This window comes from Phytophthora infestans, genomic scaffold, assembly GCF_000142945.1.
Source record: "Phytophthora infestans T30-4 supercont1.23 genomic scaffold, whole genome shotgun sequence".
Classification (NCBI taxonomy): domain Eukaryota; phylum Oomycota; class Peronosporomycetes; order Peronosporales; family Peronosporaceae; genus Phytophthora; species Phytophthora infestans.
This window is the reverse complement of record NW_003303736.1, coordinates 1839085-1860904: the sequence shown is the minus strand read 5'-3', so window position 1 is coordinate 1860904 and position 21820 is coordinate 1839085. Positions and strand designations below refer to the sequence as shown.

Here is a 21820-nt window from a genome sequence, read left to right as displayed (position 1 = left end):
AAGCCGTTTGACGTCTACGCCGACGCTAGCGGTACGCAGCTCGGTGGACTGATAATGCAAGGCGTTAAGATTCTCGCGTGCTATTCTCGTAGCCTGAACAAGCATCAGTTGAACTACACTACCATGGAGCTGGAGTTGCTTTCCGTGGTCGAACTACTGAAAGAATACCGCACGATGCTTCTTGGTTTCCCAGTTGTGGTACATACAGACCACAAGAATTTAATCTTCCCGACTGAAACAAGCCTGCGGGTCAAGAGATGGAAGTTACTACTCTCAGAATACCGGATGACAATGCATTACATTAAGGGCGTGAAAAATGTTGGGGCCGACGCATTCTCAAGGATGCGATTTGCTATAGGCAATGACGCGGCATTGGTCGACGAAATCTACGCTACTAACGAGCGAACGGAATGCGTGATGGACGGACCAGTCATCCGCGAACACCAGGAGGCCGATGATATGGTGCAAAAGATCAAAGCCGCGTGCCTCGCAGGCACGAATAATCCTGATTACCAGCTAATTCGCCTTTTAGGATGCACTCTGGTGGCGTACCAGAAGCGTGTGATCGCTCCAGATAGCCTTCGTGACGATATGATAGCTTGGTATCACCAGAATCTCGGACATCCTGCAGGCGAGCGCCAGTTCAAGACCATGCGCCACACGTTCTACTGGCCTAATATGGAGACTAGCATCGTCAAGTTTGTTAAGAAGTGTACAACCTGCAAGCGTGCCAAGTTGCATGGAGGCAAAGCAAGACTTTGGTCTTTTACCGCCTCGCAGTATGAGACGGTGAACCCATTTGACGTTGTGCATGTTGATTTGATTGGTCCGTACGAGGGTGGTAGCTATGGAATTACGATAGTTGATCAAGCGACCAGATGGCTCGAAGTCGGTGTCCAACAGGACAAGCGGGCGCTCACGACGGCGGAGAGCTTCGACCGCGAGTGGCTGTGCCGCTATCCGCGACCACGTAAAGTGATTCATGACCAAGGATCAGAGTTCACGGGCGAGGAATTTCAGGAGCTGCTACGGAGCTACGGTATCAAGGCCAAGCCCATTACGACAAAGAACCCCCAGGCTAACGCGATATGTGAACGCGTCCACCTGGAAATTCAGAATGTGATCCGATGTCACGAGGGCGTCGACTGGAAAAAAGTTATTTACTACGCAGCATTCGCTGTCAGGGCCAGTTACCACAGCATTCTCAATGCGTCTCCGGGGCAATTAATTTTTGGCCAAGATATGATTTCGCGCCAATTGCATGACGCAAATTGGAGCTACATGTCCAAGCGCAGGTTCGAAGCTATTCTAGCTGATAATGATCGCGAAAACGACAAAAGAATTGAGAATTTCTACCAGCCAGGAGACCAAGTGATGATCCGCGTCCCCAAGCAATTCCGTGTAAAGACCAAGCGCATCGCCGATAGGCCGTTCCCTATCCTGACGGTCCATGACAATGGCACTGTCACTGTCGACAAGGGAGCTTCGCAGCAACAGGTTAGTATACGCCGTATTTTTCCGTGTTGACTATTATTGCTTCATGGGGGGAGCATGACACGCCTGCGTGTGCGTGGACGAATCCTGCGAAGGAATCTCCAAGACTTTATTGACCAGATTGATGGAGATTGAAGGATGGAGACTTAGGATGAAGCAAGTTCTAGTGCACAGGCAACGTAACCTTTTTAATTCATTCTCACATTTACTATCTACTCCGCAAGTCCCTCTCAAGCAAGGCCTTTCGGATCCGAGCACTCCTCTGCAAGCCACGAGTGTGTCACCTGAACGCAACTGGAGATTAAGCTTTGCATCTTTCACTTGTGCTTTGTATTGACTACTATGGGTTTCGTCCAATTTTTTGCGATTCCATACATACTGGTCATTCCATTGGTTTTTACGTACCCCTGGATATTAGATCCTGTGGAACATATTATTCTGTATAATATAGAATACCGGGCTAGAAGGGTTAGCCCAGAACGAATTGTGGTCAAACTAGGTTTAAGAGTACTGACACGAATCGGTCTGGTCAGAGCAAATTCTGAGTACCTAATAAGATTTCGAAGCTGTGCTGGATGAAACCGAAGCAGACTTCATTGTTAAAACTACCTTCTCTACAACCTAACATGTCCGTCTATCACAACCCATCTTTCTGAGAAGTAAGATGGGTTCGTTCTTCGACTTGCTAAAGCTTTGTCGAACGCATTCGATGCGAAAGTGCTCACTTTTTCTCGAGTATCTCCACCAAATCGACGACGACCACTGGAGAGGGCAGCAAAGGTCGCCCACATGCACTGCATGACGCACGAAAGTGCTACTTTGTTCTTGGTCACCATGACTACTTCGTTTTTTACAGTAAGACGCGAAATGGAGTGTGATTTGAAGACTGATCAATTATGATATAGACTGCATTTTGTTCTCACTTCAGAACACCTCTACCAGGCGTTCTGGGGTTACTATTGAGAACGGTAAAAGTCGTTCCGAGGGGTAACTCTATTTTAGCCAATCAGCACACGTGATTTCTCAGAACGAATTTCAGAATTTATACTTGGACCATGGCCTTCCCAATTGGCGTAAAAAGGCTTCAGTTTCCGATAATTAGCTGAAGTTATAAAGGGACCGTCAATAGGTGTGTGCATAGACAGGCATCGGCTGGAATGTACTTATTAAAAGTAGTGGCTATTCTACCATTTTAGGGCTACGCCCAACCAATTTATACTATTAGCGGAAATTTCCGATAATACCCGGGGCACTAATAATAGTACCCTTATTAAATGAGAAAGGTACACATACATAAGGAGGTTACAGATAGTGTTTTTTGTCTCTATCAGACAAGTGTACCTTTTAAGGCTTGATAAGGAAGCTTGTCTAAAAAAACCACATGCTTGATATCGAGCATGTGGGAAATGTGGGAAAAGGTCCATTTGTATTTTTTACGACCTTGTTGCACAGGGTTTGGGTAGATTTCGTCCGATAGAAAGTTCTGTGAATACACTACTTTGAGACATGCCTGGTCCAAACGATTTCGTGTTTGTGGCTGCCATCCACTCATTCTCGAACTCGCCGCTGTCATACGCAAGCCACTAAGCCGAAACGAAAATGGCTCCACCGCGTCGCGTTACGCGCCGCGACGCAGAGGTTGTCATGCGCCGCCTGAGCGGCTACGACGGCGAGGAGAGGGATCGCCTAGTGCGTGAACACCGCGAGTACATCGCAGGAACACGAGACCCGAGATGCAGACTTTGGGGACGACGACGGAGCCACATTGCCAGCACCGCCACCGCCTCCTACAACCGGTTGACGCCCACGCATGACTGTCTCAATCAAGCCAAAGGTTCCACCCAAGAAGCAGAAGAAAGGTGTGCTGGTGAATTTCTACAATTCTTTAGCTAAATTCCCGCGACTACAGGGGAAGGCACCTGCAGCTGCTTTCTATGCGGGGGAGCTGGCAGACTTAGCGGTACGTATTTTGTATTGTAATAGTGTGTGTATTTATCTAACCTTGTTTTGTATCGTTTGTGATAGAGCGTCGCAGCCAAGGTCCGAAAGTATCGGTCCCCTGCCCGTCCAGCATGAAGGCATATCATCGCTGGATGGGTGGGGTGGACGTGCACGACCAGCTGCGGCTGCAACGCTACTCGCTGTAGCTCTTCTTGCGCTTCCGCAAGTACTACAAAAGTATGGCATTTGGCCTATTTGATATCGCTATTGTGAATAGCTTTATTGTATTTCGCGAAGCAAGGAAAATGAGAGGCGAACCCGCCGCTGATCACGCAGGCTTCATTTCCCAGGTCCACGCGCAGCTACTGGGCATGGGCCCAACAGAATTTGCGAACACGGTAGCCGTACCGAAGCATTTATTTCTGGTTGATTCTACACCATTGCCCGGCCAAGTTGAGAATAGTTTCAACCAAAACGATACTGTATTTTTTTCCGGTTTCCCAAAAATGTAGTTAGCAGCCAAAAATCAAGGTCCAAAGCGAGATTGATTTCATGCAAAGCGAACAGACAGAGCCGAGGGTCCCAGCTCGACTAGCACTATCAGTCTACTTTCCGTAAACCATGTCGACCATGTTCTTGGCAGCGTTCACGGAGTCGCGGGCGTGTAGCTCCATGTTCGAGACGATGGCGGGAGTGATGTACTTGATGCTGCCGCGGACAGCCCTTTCCAGAAAGCGCATCGTGCGCTTCTTCACGGTCGGGATGCTGCAGTCGGCGTCGGTCATGTCGCTGCGATCGCAAATTTCCGAGCGATCCAAGGCGAGGTGGTCTTTGATGTGCCACTTCAGGACGGAGAAGCAACCCTCAATTGGGTTGCACATCGGCGAGTGGGGGGATAGACGCAGCAGCTCCAGGTCGGCGTGGGACGTCTCGCGCTCCTCCGTCCGGCGATGAGCGGGGGCGTTGTCCAAGACGACAACGATCGTCTTCCCAGCGTAGTTCTCGCGGAGGTACTGGGACGCTTTGACCGTCGCGTAAATCTCGTCGATGAAGTCCGCGTTCTGCTCCATCCGAATGCTACCTCTTTCGAGGCGATGCAAAACGACACCGACGGTCGAGGTCACAGCGCACTGGACTTGCAAGTTCGCACCCTTGAACGGCGGCAGAACAATCGTAGCTCGGTCACCCTTCTTCGCGCGCCCTCGGCCGCGCTTACAGTACACATTAAAGTTAGTTTCATCGAAGTACACAATGAAGTTACCTTGGCGTTGGTGCTGCTTCAACTTGATCGCAAACTCCTTACGCTCCGTCTTGTTCGTGATGCTGTTGCAGGTTGTCGACTCCACGCGGGTCTGCTTCACCGTGTACAGCATCCCCAGCAAGTGACGGCTGATCGTCGACGTGGAGATTGCCACGCCCAAGTCCAGCGCGAGCATGCGGCACATGGTCTCCATGGTGAACGTGTAGCTCTCGTGCAAGTACTCCTCCAACTGCTCTTTCACCAGCGGCGTAACCTTGGTTGAGCCAAGACGAGCGCCACCACGGGGGAGATTGTTGACACGGCCGGTGTCAACGATGCGGTACGCAACGGCCCGGGAGATGCCGTTGTTCTTGGCTACCGTGAGCCAGTCTGTCCTTCCAGCGCGGCAGGCGTCGAGGACACGAAGATTCTCGGCCGCGGAGTGCTTGGGGAGGGAGGTTTGGGAGCGCATCTTTGCTGGACAAGGCAGGATTAGAAGTGAGCTCCTGGAGCGCGCCCTTGAGCCGAGGCTTCGTGCCAAGATTTCGCGCGCGCGCGAACACGTCGAATTTTGGCTGCACGTCGGCTGGATCGCTTTACATGAAATCAATCTCGCTTTGGACCTTGATTTTTGGCTGCTAACTACATTTTTGGGAAACCGAAAAAATACAGTATCGTTTTGGTTGAAACTATTCTCAACTTAGCCGGGCAATGGTGTAATTTCCTGCTGTTTGGTCTATTGTAGATGTACTCACCGGGGCCTGTGACTCCAAGTCGAGGTGACGCTGCAAGCTCCGAAGGCCACAGCTTGGCCCATTGACGAGGAGTGAATGGAGGTATTCAAAAGCACCGCCAACGACAGTGTAAGGTGTGTATAATTCGCAAGACAGTGAGCAGCAAGCGCCAGGTCACGCGGTTCTTTTGTCCAGGGTGCAGTAAGGGGAACAAGAGGTAAGCCTAGAAATGCATTGATTCTTCATCACTTACTAATAGCTATTGCAGGTTGTACTTGTGTGATAAAGTGCGCCAGGGTCATTACCCGGGCAACACGCGGACATGCTACGCGATCTGGCACGACCTCTGGAGAATTGGTCGCGATCGCCCTAAGCCTCACTGCGGTCGCGGCATTCAAATAAGGCCACCGGGGAAGAAGGCAGGTAACGCTGGTGAGGCTTCGACAGAAGGTGGTGATGCGAGTAAAGGTGAGGCCGTCAGCGATGATGAAGACAGTAGCGATGATGACACCACTCCCGAGTAGGCACATGATGTGCAATCAGCTGCTAATGTTTGTTTTGCATTACTTTTGCACTTCAATACAAGACGTTCGCAGTATTCTTTGCACTCGATTTAGCTGAGGAAAGACTCTCCTTGTAAAAAGGCCAAATCATTTTGCTCTATATATAGCATGCAGCTATATACCACGTCAACAAGCTCGATAGGAAGCGAGTGGTCACATGGATAGTGATGAAGGGTGGCTTTGTACTGAGAGGCGGATATGGTTCATTTTTTTACCACATACAAACTCCTTGTTATCACTAGTCCTTAACATACCTGATATCAAGCATGAGGCTACCGTCTTACCCCGCACAGAGCGCCCAGGCATACTAATAAAAAATAGCGCCCAGTGAGCGCTTTATTCGTTTTGAGTGCCTAGGCGCTATTCTACGAGCAAACTTCTTAACATTGAAGAACGCACAGGTCAGGTGGAGATTATACAGCTACAAATATATATGCATGCACGTCACTTTATTATGTGCTGACGGCTCACCTGATCGAAGCATGGATTGGCAAACTGCTGGTCCATGGATCGATTCTGGTTGTGTCAATTGAAGGCCCACCAGGGAAGAGGTACATCTAATGCCCCGCACACAAAAGGTATGTCAAAGCTTGTTCAGATATTTTTAGAATGAGCAGTTGAGCGTTGATGGTCTCAACTACACTAAAAGAATGGGTGGAGAGTAGATTTATACATGCATTAGAGTCGTTCTAAAATCATTGGCTTAGAGCACATTAATTTAATAAAACCCTTCCCGCGGTGTGTTCTTGTATTCTACTTTACGTTGTAATCGAGGTAACACACTGTTCTGAACCACATCATAATATTTTTTAGTACGCCTGGGCGCTTTGTGCGGGGTAAGACGGTAGGGTGTGTGCATTTACGATTTGCTCTCGTACCGGGGGGCTAAGCTAAAACCTATCGAAGATCACTTCAGCGTCCGACCGACATGACCTTCTGGAAGATATTTTTATAGGTTCCAAAGTTTGGTGGTGCATTACATACCGCCTATGCAATACATGTAGCAGCTGATGCAGTAGTATAAGGATGGATCGATGGCTCTTCTGGATAAAGAAGCGATACGATCACATCGTCTGCTAGGCTGGGCCGTTTTTAGGTGGTTTAAAAAAACAAGCTACCGAATCCAAATGTACTTAATTCAATGATGTTACTCTTGGTCACTGTGAGTGAGGGGAGTATTTGGGTAGAGGGTACAGTCGTGCACCTCCAATTCGGCAGGGCGGACCATATCAACAGTGCCAGGGCATAAGTGCACAACGTAAAGCAAAAAACAAACGCAAATCCAGTGCACTGATATTTGTTTTGTTAATTCAGTACAAAATTTACTTCAATCTTCTGCATAATCTTGGCGTCAGACGCGCGAATCGCCGGCGCGCAACAGCGCTTCCGGTCGCGATAGGCATCCGGCAAGGCGGCAACGTCCGCCGACCGCTTAAGAATACTCTGGACGGTAGTGCGCTTTCCTGCTTGGGGGGGGGTCTTAAAGCACTCCGTTGCCCAACGAGCAAGGTCGGAGTGAGAGCATGCAGGATCTGACTTGTGCTTCTCGCACAAAGACTGCTACTGTGCTAGAGTTAGGGACATGTAGGAGGAAGGGCGATGTCCCATTGTCTTTGGCGGTAAAAATCAAAGTGTGTGTTTGTATGAAGACGTCCGATCCAAAATTTAAAATCAGATCGATGTGGCGTGTCATCCCTCCGCGAGGAGGGGGAAAACCGTTGAGGTTAATTGCTAGGGTGGTGATGGGCAAAGGTAATTACGCATCCGATTTGCGTGATCATAAAATCTGGCAGGGTATCGACTGATACCGGTGCCGAATTGGAGGTGCACGACTGTATTATTCGGGAATTGGTGCTCTCACGGCTCGATTGTTTTGCACTCATCCGAAATTTCGAGTTAGAAATCATTTTACTGGAATCAAAATACCGGTATGTATTTACGTAGGGAAATATATCATTACCGGTTTGAAAAACGAGTTTTCATTTTTGACGGGCGAGCATGAGCGACTTGGACACAGACTTCTCTTTAGGTGACGACTCGGAGGAGCCATTCGACGCCGATGAAGCTGAGGAAGAAGAAGAGGATGGAGAAGACCTCGCCGCTGCCAGCGACGAGTCGGACCTTGAGGATCTGGCGCCCAAGCCGACGAAAGCGCGTGTGTCTGCAACGAAACCCGTCGCCAAAAAGACGCCACCGCCTAAGCCCAAGGCTACAAGCTCCAGCTCAGCCGTGAAAAAGACGGCAACATCCAAAGCTACAGCTTCCAATACGACCAAGTCTAAATCTCCCGCTGCTGCAGCCAAGAAGTCGCCAAAGCCGAAACCCATGAGTGCAGGCGACGCTGAAGCTGCTGTGCTCGACTATATGCGCAAGGTTGGGCTGCAATTATCACTCTGCAATTGTCATTTTTCTAACTTTATGATAACATTTGCAGACGAATCGGCCGTATAGTCTGCTCAATGTGTTCGAGAACATGCACCGAGTTATTGCCAAGCCGTCACTTACGAAGCCTCTGGACAACCTTGTTGTTAAGTAAGAATATAACTATAGAGGGGTAAGAGGGGCTTCTAATATGAATGACTGGTATTCAGGGAGGAGCTGGCGAGCAAGACGTACGGCAAGGCCAAGATCTACTACCTGAACCAGAACAATCTGCCTGTACCGTCGGAAGAAGAGCGTCTGGCTATTGAAGAGCAGATTAAAACCGTCACTGCCGAGTGTACTGCGTCAGAACAGGAGCTGAAGAGCGCAGAGACGACACTTTCAGGCATTTCTTCGCAGATCTCGGACGCAGATTTCGACGCAGCGTTGAACCAACTTGAAGACGAAGCTGCAGCTCTGGAAACGAAGGTGGAGACGCTGGATCAACCAGGTCGAGCACCTGTGTCGCCTGGCAGGAAAAACGCACTTAAGCGAAAATTCACCAAGTATCGGGTACGTCTTTGTTTCTGGCATAAAAAACAATTGACATTTACCGTATGTTGTATGTATGTAGACGGCGTGGGTGCAGCGGAAGCGCATTGCTATGGATGGAGTTAACCAAATCGCCGATGGAATGGAGAAGAAACCTAAGGCTGTGTTGGATCTCGTCGGCGTGGAGACAGATGAGGAGGCAGGCATTAAGACACTGCCAACTATTTAACTCGGAGGGGTATTTCGTTTAAAACAATATTGAAATTGACGTTTGTTATCCTTGGAGACGCGCTCTGCGCTCCGCGATCTCACGCTCACGACGGTCCTTCAGACACTGTTTGTAGCGGTCGAAGTAGGCCTGGCACGCGTTCTTGTTGTCCTCATTATCTGCAACAGACCACACTGGTAAATAAATACACCGCTAATTCAGAGATTTAGCCACATGATCGCTTACTTATGAGGCAGTTAAGCGACTCACGCTGCAGTTTTGCACACTCCTTTGACGTAGAAGAGCAGATCGCCGTACAAGGGTGTCAATATATGAGCTACAATTTTATTGATAGAGCTAGAAACGTACAGCGTTGTCGAACTTGGTGGGCTGCATGTCGACACTTTCCTAGCCTCTCAAATGTTGTCTTTTGAGTATCGGTGTTGTACCGGTATTACAAAGTTGCTGGGAAATGAAGAGTTATGACAGGTTGTGCTCTCAATGCGAAGATGCGAAAGTATGTTGCTGTCCAACCTTTCCACTAGTTGTGGAACGGTTGGACTGCCTTGGGCTACTAGTGGTCCACTAGTAGCCCAAGGCAGTTAGTTAAGTTGCGACCACTCCATCCAACGAAGTCCACTTCTACTGATGTTGGCACACCGGAACGCCTGGTGGCTGGGGAGTTTCGTGGCCACTTTTCGAATGCTGCTTGGCCAGACCAAGTTGGTGCTAGCCAGGGTTTTTTTGTTTCTGTGTCGGATAATAATTGTGATGTCCGCACTACCCAGCGTCGCACGAAACCGCCATATTACTGAGACTAGTGTTGCCAACACCAAAATGCGAAGACGCATGAGCACAAGGACTTCCTTGAGGAAGCTTCTTGTAGTGCACCGAGAAGTGCGATGCGAACCATGGGATGCAGTATGGATGCAGAATGTGCGTCGTAGACTCCTTTCTGCCCCTCAACGGATGTTTTGGCTGTCCGATTTCATTCTTCAATTCTCTTCACAAGACCAAAAGCCACACCTACCTATCTACCTCTCATTCGTCCTACGATGAAGTTCTCTACTATCCTCGCTATCGTCGTTACCACCAAAGCTGCTGCAGCGCAGGACCTCGTCATTACGACTGACGACTGCTCGTCTTGTTCTGTGGGCACCTTCTGCACAACCTCGCTTCCACAGTGCCATGAACCACCCGTAGAAGGCGCCTGCTTCAATGCTACCATCAACGAGTTCCAGCTCGGCTGTACAGAAGGATACGACTGCTTTGACAACATGTGCGAGTGCGTCATTGATGATTATTATCCTACCGCTGCCCCGACGGCAGCTCCTACCTCTGCCCCGACAAGAGCACCAACTACCGCTCCAACTACCGGCCCCACTACCGCCCCAACTGCTGCTCCAACTGCAGCACCGACAGATGCACCAACGAACGCGCCAAGTCCTGAATCTGGCGGCTTCTTCTCCCCATGCCCGACAGGAACGTACTGGGAGATCGGAGCCACCGCGTGTCGTGGACCTCGGTATGCTGGCGAATGCTACAATCCGGCCACTGCTATGTTTCAGAACGGCTGCGCCGCTGGCTTCACGTGCATCAACAACAAGTGCTCAACGATCCCACCAGCAACTTTTTCCCCTTCCGTTTGCTATCTACAGTGCCCCGACTCGGAATTTTGCGAAAATGGCACCAGCGTCTGTCGTGGTCCGACTTTCGCAGGCGAGTGCTTCAACATTGCTACTGGACGATTCCAGAACGGATGTGGAGCAGGATACCGGTGTGCTAGCAACCAGTGCGTCAGGGGTTAAGCAAGCAATCGTAGTCACTTTCACTAACAACAAATGAATTTTCCTTTTCAGCACCTACTGTAGATTCAAAATGTTTACAACACTGTTTTGTGTTTTAAACATTTTCGGTAGTCCCGGGTAGATCTTTCTTGTCGACGATGCGGGCGAATGGGAATGGACCCACGAACTCGTACTGGTTCTGTTTGCGAGTCGACTTCTCTACGTCGCTGTAGTCCAGGCCAGGGTAGAACGCTTTGTTCGCGGCGTACGACTGCGCGTGCCACTCGATCTCGAAGTTGTTGACGTAGAAGTTGCCGAACTTTGACTTGTATTGCTGCTGCACTTCGTATGGGTAGAAGTAGAACCCACAGACGTCCGGGTCGTTCTCACGCACCTCGTCTGGCACGGGGGACAGCACGTACGCGATCTTCTGCGCCAACATCGGAGACAGACACAACTCGGTCGAGTTCTTTGTAGCCATGTTGTACTCGAACAAACACATACGCAACATGCGATCCCCCCACTGCGTCGTGTTGCGCACAAAGTACGTGTAGTCCTCACTCACGACGCAGAAGTTGGGGTCTGTGCAGCGCAAATGCAGCGGCTGTAGACTCGCCCTCGCGTACAGCTCCGTCTCCTCGGACAGACACGACTCCACACCTCCACCGACGGTAGGCGAGTGTTTAATAGGTAGCGGGATGTTCATTCCGGAGTCTCCATGGCGTCTTGCATCGATCACCTCGGCTGTGTTGCCGCACTGGTACCATTTCTCCGGGTCGTAGCTGTTCGGACACATGCTGGCTTCTTCCCACTCTGTGATCTCCTGTAGCCAATACTTGAGACTGTGACTGCCCCGAGCGTGTTTGGGTCCGAGTGCAGGGTGGATGCCATCGAACCACGAGTTTTTCAGTATAAATCCTCCCGTATATCCCTGTTTAGTTCGGTAGAGATCGTTGTAGCCTACCAAAGTCATGACGTGGCCTCCTTCTGGAGTCATGACGTGACTAGTGATAATTCACCGTTCATGTTGTAGTTCTCTCCGTATTCGATAGGAACACAACACGTCGTCATGGATAACTCGGGTGGACACAGAGTACACTCCGTCGACGTCGGGCTACAGCGATCTAACCCAGCAACTTTGCCGATACAAGGGTAATAATGTGTCGTGTAGGGTGTTGCCGTCGTCAACGACATTGCTTGACGGTGTTTCAACATCGCGCGTTTGATCGCCGCTTGGTCCATAAGAGTATCCATTCTCTTGATATTCAGACTCAGTGGGTTGGTAGAGCGCTTCTCAGACGTCAGACCAGTACACACAGTGTCGTCGGATAGATGGAATGAGGATAGATGTTGTCCTTCAAGCCGTTCATCAAATACATCAACAACGTGGCGTCTCCTCCCTCCGTCGAGTTCTTCCAGATGCCGTTGCCTGGGATCAAACACGCCACTTGTTGCGGAGAGCCCGGAGGACCCGCACACAACCGCAAGACTTCAGCGCCGTACGCTTGCTCGGAGATCGCCATGTACTCGTCCTCCTGCAGCCAGCCACGAGCAATTCCTTGCTGTCGGTAGCTATTCTCCAAGACTCCGACAGTGGCGAAGTCCCAACACGTGCCACGCTCATCTTGTGTCTTCAAAGGCGTGACGTAGTCGACAGCAAACTTGGTCGGGTACTTCTTGGCCTTCTTGAATTTCTTCTTCGCGCTGTCCCACGTCGCGTCTTCCAACATTCCCACAGAGGACAGGACATCCCTACAACAAACACCGTAGTGGTAAGTACACGTATCAACAGCACACAGCTCTACATACTGTTAAAACCTCACAGTTGTTGCTGCATCCTGGCAATCATTTCTTGCTGAGACACCAACGAGTTGTGCAGCATGGCCACACAACTCAAACCAGCGAGTCCCAGCACTACCGCGACCGCCATCGCCGTCCACGAATGACGTCGACGACGGCCACTCACTGGACGACCAATACACACATCTTCCTCACGCGCAAAGTCGACGGTCTCCGTTCCGTAGCTCGTAAGCATTTTTCCGCTCGTCCGATTTTTGAAAAATGATTAGCGATCACGGCGACGGGGCACTCGCTGGTTTATTAAAATTTTCATTATACCTTAGGACAAGTCGAAGCCTGCGTTGGCTCTAATGGCGTACAGCAGCTTGTTGCGCATGGCTTCTCTATTGGAGTACGCTGGCAGCTTCAGTAGGTTCATGCACGTGGCACTGGACGGCAACCGGTCGTCGTCTTCCACACGCACCTGATGGATACAAATCTGTGGCTGGAGCTTCGAAAAGCCCAGCAACGGTTGCCGAGAGCAGCTCGTGATGAACTTGAGCAATGCAGCGCGGTCTTCTGGAGTGAAATCCTGCCGTACGATGTCCCAGAACCATTGGACAACGCGTTGAGACGGATGATAACCACCTCCGTACACTGTGTGCCGCTCCCAGTCGTCGATGTTGATGTTGGTAGCTGAGCCGCCGATGAGCATCTGCAGCTCGGCCGGAGCAAACATCTGGATCCAAGTCCCTGGGATCAAGTCGCGGAAGCCCTTGAGGAACGCCGCGCTCTCAGTGGACGACAAGACGTTCAGCTTGTAGTTGGCCATCAAGTGGATATACCGAATCCGGTTGTCGGTCGTCACGGGCACGTTGGAGCCGTCCGGGACGAGATTGCGCGTCACCACTTGGCCAAACTCCATCTCACTCACACTGAACGTCAGTGCGAGGTCCTCCACGTTGCCGTCGTAGTGTTTAAGTCGCATCAGAGACTTGTACAGCTCCGGATCTAGCGAGTGCAGGTCGTCGATGTAGTTGAACTTGCCCAGAAGTTTGTTCAGGAAGAACGCAGCAAACTGAGGCTCTACCAGGATGTTCTCGTACACCGCCTTCGCCAGCACACGACCGAGGAAGCGATACCGATCAAGAACCTCCTTACGTGTGTCGACAATGTACCTCGCGCCTGGATTCGGGTACAGCAAGTGCTCCTCTGTCTCCAGAAAGAAGCCGTACTCCGGCGAAAATGCGCTCTTGGTCAGACTGTCCATAAACTCCTTGAACACGCCGCCGCCGTCGATCCCCGCCTCTTCTAGTCCTTGTTCGTTAACAAACGTGACCTTAACACGCGACTTAAGCGCCGCGGGAGACATCGTGTCACACACTTCCTGGAAGAAATCGAAGCTGTCGTCCACGATCTCGTCGCGCTTCACGCGCACCTGGAACGCTCGCGAGAACTCGTCGCGGATATGACCCAGTTGTTCCTTCCCGTCTTCCAGCAGCTTTTGGAAGAGCTGCACACGATCGTTGAACGACAAAACCTGCGGGATCGTGATGAGGATCAGAGCTGCACGTGCGTAGGGGGACGACGCCTTGCCATTCATGAGCATGTAGACAGCGTGAGCATCGTGATTGCCGTCTTCCTTCATCAACTCGAGGTCCACAATCTCCTTGACAACAGGCATCGACGGCCACAGCCACGCGTCATCAGGCATGAAGCGGCGTCGACAGTCACGGTCGTACAGCTGGTTGAACAGCTTGATGGACGACACAACCGCCGAGAACAACACCAGCTCCTGTTCATCCATGCCGTCGACTGCCAGCGTGCTGCTACTGGTTACGGTCCAGCACGTGTCGTAGATAAACTGCTTGAGAAACGTCACGACAGCTGTCACTTCGGTTAAGCGCAAAGGCCACTGGCCATCGTAGAAGGCCTCGTCGTCCAGACCCAGCAGCATGTGGCTGTAGACGACATTGAACACTATCAGCACTTGCATTTGCGACGTCGTAAATACTAGCGAGTCATTGGTCAGAGAGCCTGATAACTGCGGAGCGGCGACGCTCTCCAGTCTCGGTCTAATCCACTGCCACATGTTGTAGACCACGCTGGTGTTGGACGTGCCAGCGAGCTGCTCGACAGTCATCGAACTTAACAGCGCAAACAACGCTGGAGGCGGGTTGGCAAACCGCGCAGCAACACTCAGCACGTACGGCCTTCCAGTAGAGAGCAGCACTGTCGTCAGGAGATGGCAGAACCTGGACACAGCGTTCTCCTCGCTGTGCAAAGGCACGTCGGCGTGCAGCAGTGCGTCCAGACATCGCACACTAAAGTTGGAATGACAGATCTTTTGCCACTGAGCATGTACGCTGGCCTCAGCGTCGCTGAGCGCTTGAGCGCCACGTCGTGCTTCTTCGTCAGATACAGCAAAGCCGGTAATCAGATATGTTGGCGGCACGATAGGAACGTCGGCCTCTTCATCCATGTCGTAATCTTCTTCAGGAGCCATGGGATCTTGGCGGCTGTGCTTCACATCGAACGCCCATTGCACCAGTGACGGTGTCACCAAGTTTGACAATACAAACGGGACAACTTCGACAAGAGCTGCGTTGAATGCGCACACGGACGTCAGTTCTACGACATTTCCGACGACAATTGCACGCTGCTGCCATGACAGTTCAGTCATGGCGGAGTTATCACAGAGTTGATGTACCACGGACGCCCAGAAGAGCCCCAGCTGTTTGCTACTTGGAGCAACGGTAGACGTGACGTAAGTCGTTATTGGAGAGCTCGCAGCAGACGCACAGAGTAAGATCTTGGTCGCAAACTGTCGTGATACCTTCGACGCTCGCTCTTGTTGGCTTTGAGCCAGTGTTTGAGCCGCGATGTTGCCGATCACTTGAACTAGCCTGTTATTCTCCACACGCAAGACACTTTCCTTCGTCTGCTGTGTAATACACGCGCTCATTGCGTCAAAGACCCCGTATCTAGTGGTCACGCCTAAATGATACGAGACACTGGACAACGCCGTCTGCGCTTCAGGCGTCGGATACTTCGAGACACTCGTCAACGTGTCCAATAGCAGCAAGTATGGGTTCACTGCCACTGCTGCGTTCGCCACCGAGGTCTTTAACTGCTCCTGTACAAGCGTCTGCAGAGCGAGCTCGCTTATCCTCGTGACTTGATACACCCAGCGCGCATCCTTGTCCACTGCGAGGAAACTGGACCCGCTCTCCCCCTTTAAACAGCTCACAAGCAGCATAAACACCAAGTAGTCCTGCACTTTACGTATCCTGTTGGCTGCTATGTTACTCTTCACAGTGAAGAGGAACTGCCTTAGGAAGAGCTGAAGCTGCGGAGTAGGCAGCGCCTTGTTCTGGATATCGACACTCAGCACCGTCTGCGTAAGCTGCTGCTCCAGGTGGATGAAGACCTCGGATCTTGCGTGTTCCGCGGCTCGTAGACGACGGTACTGCGCCTGGATGCGGGTACTGGCGGCCGTGCGCTTCTTCAGGGCTTGACGTTCTTCTCGAGCCAGACGGTTCTGCAGCATGAGCTCTTGCTTGGAGCCGGCCAATACGTCGTCGCGACCTCCTCTAGAATTTGATATCGACGCCAGACGTGCGCTGTAGCCCGTTGTGGGCTTCTTGCGGCCGCTGAGGCTCACTTTGCGAGACGACTTGAAGCTTCCGTCGAACATGGTGTTTTAATCGATGAATATGGAAAGATGAAGGGTACTTTTTAGATGAGAGGAGAGGCAACAGTGAGAGGAGGATGAAGATATGTCTGAGTGGGAAGAAGAGAAATTGGTTCTGACGTAGCGCGGCGATGACGGCGTGTCTGCGGGTGCGGGCGATCCTTTGCAGAATGTTGCTACGTAATCGTATTTAATACAAATGTCGATTTCTACCAATCATAACGCTAAGGAATAACGCGTTTGAATCGAACATTGATTGGCTAAAAGTAATCTGTTTCAGGTGTTCGATGTGCAAGCCGTTGCAAATTGCAACCGTCGATCATGGATACTTACGATTTTTCCTGAACTCGCATCATGGCTGACGGATACGGAGCAGTGCAAATGTCGGACGAGCGCGATCCCTTCGTGTCGTTAACTCCCGTTCAAATGACGGTGTCTCGCAGCCGGTCGTGGGGGCCGCTGGTGCTCGGTGCAGCACTGGGAGTCGCGGGACTGAGCTACGCTGCAATGATACACAGTTCGTTGGCGACTCAGCAGGAAGTTATCACCAAGATGCATCAGCAAATGTACGTATAGCATCCTGTTAAGTGTGTTGAAGGTAGCTGACATGGCCAAACGTTGATCTCTGACAGGGAGACGATGCAGTCCGCGGTGATGACGCAAGCGGAATTCCACAAGGACGGCAAGTTTCCAACCAAGTTTGCAGTGGATTACGTTACGCCACTGAAGACGCAGGACGAGCGTGGCACGTGCTCGGACTTTGCAACTGTAGCTGTGCTGGAGAATAGCTACCGTCAACAGGGAATTGCTCAAGGATGGCTACAGGAAGACGAGCTCTTGGCATTATCGGAGCAGGCGTACGGCGCAGAGGTTCTTCGTCTGTGCGCTGGTCCTCCTGGCTCGCCGCAACAAGTGGCGTGTCTGATTCCTGGCAATGAGATCTGGAAGAACTCCACCGAGGGAGGCGATGTCTCGGAGTTGATGTACCTGATGAATGGGCTCAAGGACAGTATCTTCCCGGACTCCATCTGCCCGTACATCCCCGACCCAGGGAACGACACGGTGTGTCCTGGTATGACGCCTGAGGCACGTAAAACAAACCCGTTAAGTCTCACGATCAACAAGATGGATACATACTTCGATCAAGTATCTGTCAAGCGCGCTCTTGTAAAAGATAAGCGAGCAATGGCGATTTCCACGGCCATGCCGTACATCACGCACTACTATCCCTGCATCGGCGAGCTTGCAGGACAAGATCGTTGTAACCCGACGTCGACGGAGTGTACTCTTTGTCCACCCGAGTTATCCATGACGACGTGTTGTGTTCCTATCGAATACGGAGAGAACTACAACATGAACGGTGAATTCATCACTAGTCACGTCATGACACCAGAAGGAGGCCACGCTATGACTTTGGTAGGCTACAACGATCTCTACCGTACTAAACAGGGATATACGGGAGGATTTATACTGAAAAACTCGTGGTTTGATGGCATCCACCCTGCACTCGGACCCAAACACGCTCGAGGTAGTCACAGTCTCAAGTATTGGCTACAGGAGATCACAGAGTGGGAAGAAGCCAGCATGTGTCCGAACAGCTACGACCCGGAGAACTGGTACCAGTGCGGCAACACAGCCGAGGTGATCGATGCAAGACGCCATGGAGACCCCGGGATGAACATCCCGTTACCGATCAAACGCTCGCCTACCGTTGGTGGAGGTGTGGAGTCGTGTCTGTCCGAGGAGACGGAGCTGTACGCGAGGGTGAGTCTACAGCCGCTGCATTTGCGCTGCACAGACCCCAACTTCTGCGTCGTGAGTGAGGACTACACGTACTTTGTGCGCAACACGACGCAGTGGGGGGATCGCATGTTGCGTATGTGTTTGTTCGAGTACAACATGGCTACAAAGAACTCGACCGAGTTGTGTCTGTCTCCGATGTTGGCGCAGAAGATCGCGTACGTGTTGTCCCCCGTGCCAGACGAGGTGCGTGAGAACGACCCGGACGTCTGTGGGTTCTACTTCTACCCATACGAAGTGCAGCAGCAATACAAGTCAAAGTTCGGCAACTTCTACGTCAACAACTTCGAGATCGAGTGGCACGCGCAGTCGTACGCCGCGAACAAGGCGTTCTACCCTGGCCTGGACTACAGCGACGTGGAGAAGTCGACTCGCAAACAGAACCAGTACGAGTTCGTGGGCCCATTCCCATTCGCCCGCATCGTCGACAAGAAAGATCTCCCTACTGTGAATGAGGTGTAATACTTACTCTGTACATGTACTACGTAGTAGTAAGTTGGCAACATGAGAAATATCGAAATATGTGTAGTCATTTAAAATGGCTACATGTACAGTTGGCGCTTTAAACTACATAGTATATTATGTACAGACTTGACAGCAGAGAGCAGAGAGCAAGCTAGTGGTCGTCTTGAAGGTGAAAGATGGCCGAGAGAAAAGTGGCAAAGACAGCAGCCACAAGTGAGTTGTGGCGCATTCCTTCGTTTGTTGTGGTTGCAGCTGTCGAAGAGCCGCTGGTGCTGGTACTGCCACTTTTACTACTATCATTGTCTTGCTGCATGTCGTTACTGGCAACACCGACAGTATTGCTGTTGCTACGGCTTGCACTGTCGTCTGCGAGGCTTTCCCCTTCGTCTTCTAGGCTGACGTCTACACATTTGTTGAATGAGCAATGGTAGCCATCTTCGCAGCCATCTTCATAAAATCCAGTGGCGAGGTTGAAACACTCGTCTTCGTAGCTAGGACCACGACATTTGTTGCTGTCATTCTCGCAGAGTTTGCCGGCGGAGCAAATGATGTGGCAGGTGCGGCCGTCGACTGGCTCCGTAGATACTCGACATAGGTCGTCGATGCATTCGTATCCTTCGCCACATCCGTCTTGAAACAGAGCGACGCTGGCGTTGTAGCACTCGGTAGCGCTCGTGGCAGCTCGACATTCGCCGAGAGAGCTGTCGCAGTACTCCCTGGTGCCGTCGCAGCCTTCAGTCAAGCAGACAGAAACGTTGGAGCCTGACGTAGCTGTTGCCAACTTGGTAGCGAATGCAGTTAGCACGAGCGCGAACATCTTCATCGAGAGGACCTTGTGGCGGTTAAAGCGAAATCAGGAATACACTGGGGCCTTGTCCACTCCAAGCGACTTCTCGGTGAGCCCGTTCAGGATACGCACCTGAGCGAAAAATTGAGTTCCGCCGATGCAAATTGCATTGCAATCCATGGGCTACAGGTGAACAAAAGGGTTACACTTTCTTTAATACATGTACTGGTGTGCCTTTCCAAAGTTTAGGCCAATCTGGCTGGTGGTGGGTAGGGCTAAGGGTGGGATTTAAGGACGCTAAGCCAGGCCACTAAATAAAATGATATTTGACCAATAACACTGCTTGATTTTGATGATCCAATAATACTTGATTGTGGAGGTCGCTCTAAAGGGTACCTTTTAGCAAATTAAGGGCTGGATGGTCAGTATTTGCCGGCCATTTACCGGTACCCTTACTTAAGGCATCCACAACAGATTGATTTTAAATCAAGTATGGGCTACTCATCAGACATACGCTGACGAGGCAAGAGTATGTGAACAGGCTATTGCCTTTCAAGACAGGGCCAGATCAAATCTTGTTTGTCGATGAAACTTCAGAGGATGGAAGGTATTGTACAATATCAATTTTGTGACTGCTACATCTTACCTTGTTAATTTGTTGTATGGTATGGCAATGACCCTGAGAATACACGCGTGGTCAGGTCAAATATGTCTTTGATTGGCTTCCTAGACCTTTTTTTCACGAAGTTTAATAACGCAAGCTATTTTCGATTGAGCTGCTAAAATTTAGGCAGATTTAATGAAATAGCTACTTTAGCGAGATAAGAAGGGCTAATTCTTTCAACCCCGGAATATATTCTGTGCTGTACATAATAAGGTCAAACTTGATTTGGGTGTGAGGTGGATACATGTAGCTGTGGATCAGTAGAGGGGATTATACTGATCTACACTAAGTCACTTGAAGTTTGTATTGCCGACAAACCGCTTCTTTAAACTCAATAGGGAGTGCTCGTACTTCACTGTTTTTATAATTTGATTTGTCATGCCATCGTACAGGATCTCCTTGGTCCGACGAGTCTCCTTCTTCCACATGGCGTGCTCTTCAGACTCCTTACTCTACCACTCTCCGTTTTACGACCTTGACGGCGATCATATGCGACCTCGAGAGCATGCTCCAACTGCTCATAATTCGGCTGTTCATTGTTGTCTTGCGGTGTATGACTAGTAAGAAATGTTTCTACCACGGTATCATACTCAGAAGGTAGTGATCCAATAAGTAGCGCCGGTTTTCATAGCCATCCAATGGTTTTCCGAGTAAGGCAATAAGCTCCATTAGCTGGCGTACCCCCCCCCCCTAAGTGATCAGCCATATTGGCTTTTTGGATCAAGCCGTAGGTGGCGTAGATTAGTCATTACCGCAACAGATTTCATTGGACCCCAAAACCAGTTACCTACCTAATAATTGATGTGTTGCTGTGAATGCAGCCTAAGTCCAATATTCGATATTCACAACACCTTGTGTGTCCGATTTTTTTTGTTACATCTCACTACTGATTAATTACATTGATCCTTGATGCAGCAGCAAGTGCTCGAGAAAGCTCGATCTTTTGCAGATTAAGAGCGTACACACTTGTTGTTGCTACACTTGAAGCCGGCTGAGCACCCCTTCTGGTACGCGCCGGTGGCTGGGTTGAAGCACTCGCCATTCTTTGGCCCACAGCACTTGTGGGGATACTCACCGTTGGGGCAATACTGTCCCGACGGACTGTCCCGTACCCGGGAACGGAGGGGTCATTCCAGGAGCTCTGCCTCCCGTCGGGATGACCCGAGACCCTGGAATCACTCCTCGCCCCGCCGTCCCGTCAGGGTGGTTCCCGTTGAGCTCAACCTCGCACGTACCCTTGATCGAGCCCGTTAGGGTGGTCCTATAAGGGGACCCCTGAACGCCGGAGTCTTGGCGTCGGGGGACCAAAAGCACCTCGCGACATCAAGCCCTTTCCCAGAGGCTCTCCAAAAGCACCTCGCGACATCAAGCCCTTTCCCAGAGGCTCTCCGTTTTCTCACGAAGGCCGACAACAAACGAAGTGAATCCTTCCTTTTTTTTAATATGTAGTGTAGTGTATGTAAGGTCGAGAAGGTGTTAGGCCTCTCTTCCGGTTAGCTCTCAGTCTTATATTGCCCTCCTTCTACTCAAGAGGAGGCCAAGCCAATCAGCAAACTTTTATTTTTAACTCTCTAGTGTTCCTATTTACCGTTCCTGCAGCCACTGAACAAGACCGTACTCCCTGAACAGCCGCGGACTACCCGACCCTTGAAGGAAGAGGAGGTATACGACATCTGGTGGAGAAGCAGGGTAATCTGCTAGCTGGAGAAGGTCTTGCTTCAAGTGAAGTCTCGCGGAGAACGTCAGAAGAA

General features: G+C 50.8%; 5 protein-coding genes across 5 annotated transcripts; 3 read left to right on the top strand and 2 right to left on the bottom strand.

The window, feature by feature from the left end:
• Window positions 1-7714: 7714 nt before the first annotated feature.
• On the top strand, window positions 7715-9114 carry PITG_11464 (pairing protein 2 family protein; the record flags this gene model as incomplete). The annotated part of the gene is made up of 5 exons (XM_002900993.1): window positions 7715-7724; window positions 8002-8345; window positions 8407-8504; window positions 8564-8906; window positions 8968-9114. The coding sequence occupies 5 exons, from the start codon at window positions 7715-7717 to the stop codon at window positions 9112-9114; spliced, it is 942 nt and encodes a 313-aa protein (XP_002901039.1).
• A 1034-nt stretch (window positions 9115-10148) lies between these two features.
• On the top strand, window positions 10149-10901 carry PITG_11463 (carbohydrate-binding protein, putative; the record flags this gene model as incomplete). Its single annotated transcript, XM_002900992.1, has 2 exons — window positions 10149-10178; window positions 10278-10901. The coding sequence occupies 2 exons, from the start codon at window positions 10149-10151 to the stop codon at window positions 10899-10901; spliced, it is 654 nt and encodes a 217-aa protein (XP_002901038.1).
• Window positions 10902-10995: 94 nt separating this feature from the next.
• On the bottom strand, window positions 10996-12915 carry PITG_11462 (uncharacterized protein; the record flags this gene model as incomplete). Its single annotated transcript, XM_002900991.1, has 4 exons — window positions 10996-11884; window positions 11959-12112; window positions 12196-12584; window positions 12704-12915. The coding sequence occupies 4 exons, from the start codon at window positions 12913-12915 to the stop codon at window positions 10996-10998; spliced, it is 1644 nt and encodes a 547-aa protein (XP_002901037.1).
• Window positions 12916-12999: 84 nt separating this feature from the next.
• PITG_11461 (HECT E3 ubiquitin ligase, putative) lies at window positions 13000-16356 on the bottom strand (the record flags this gene model as incomplete). The annotated part of the gene is made up of 4 exons (XM_002900990.1): window positions 13000-13737; window positions 13783-15321; window positions 15373-15495; window positions 15556-16356. The coding sequence occupies 4 exons, from the start codon at window positions 16354-16356 to the stop codon at window positions 13000-13002; spliced, it is 3201 nt and encodes a 1066-aa protein (XP_002901036.1).
• A 423-nt stretch (window positions 16357-16779) lies between these two features.
• On the top strand, window positions 16780-18615 carry PITG_11460 (uncharacterized protein; the record flags this gene model as incomplete). Its single annotated transcript, XM_002900989.1, has 2 exons — window positions 16780-16919; window positions 16986-18615. 2 exons carry the CDS (start codon window positions 16780-16782, stop codon window positions 18613-18615), a joined length of 1770 nt encoding a protein of 589 aa, XP_002901035.1.
• Window positions 18616-21820: the final 3205 nt, after the last annotated feature.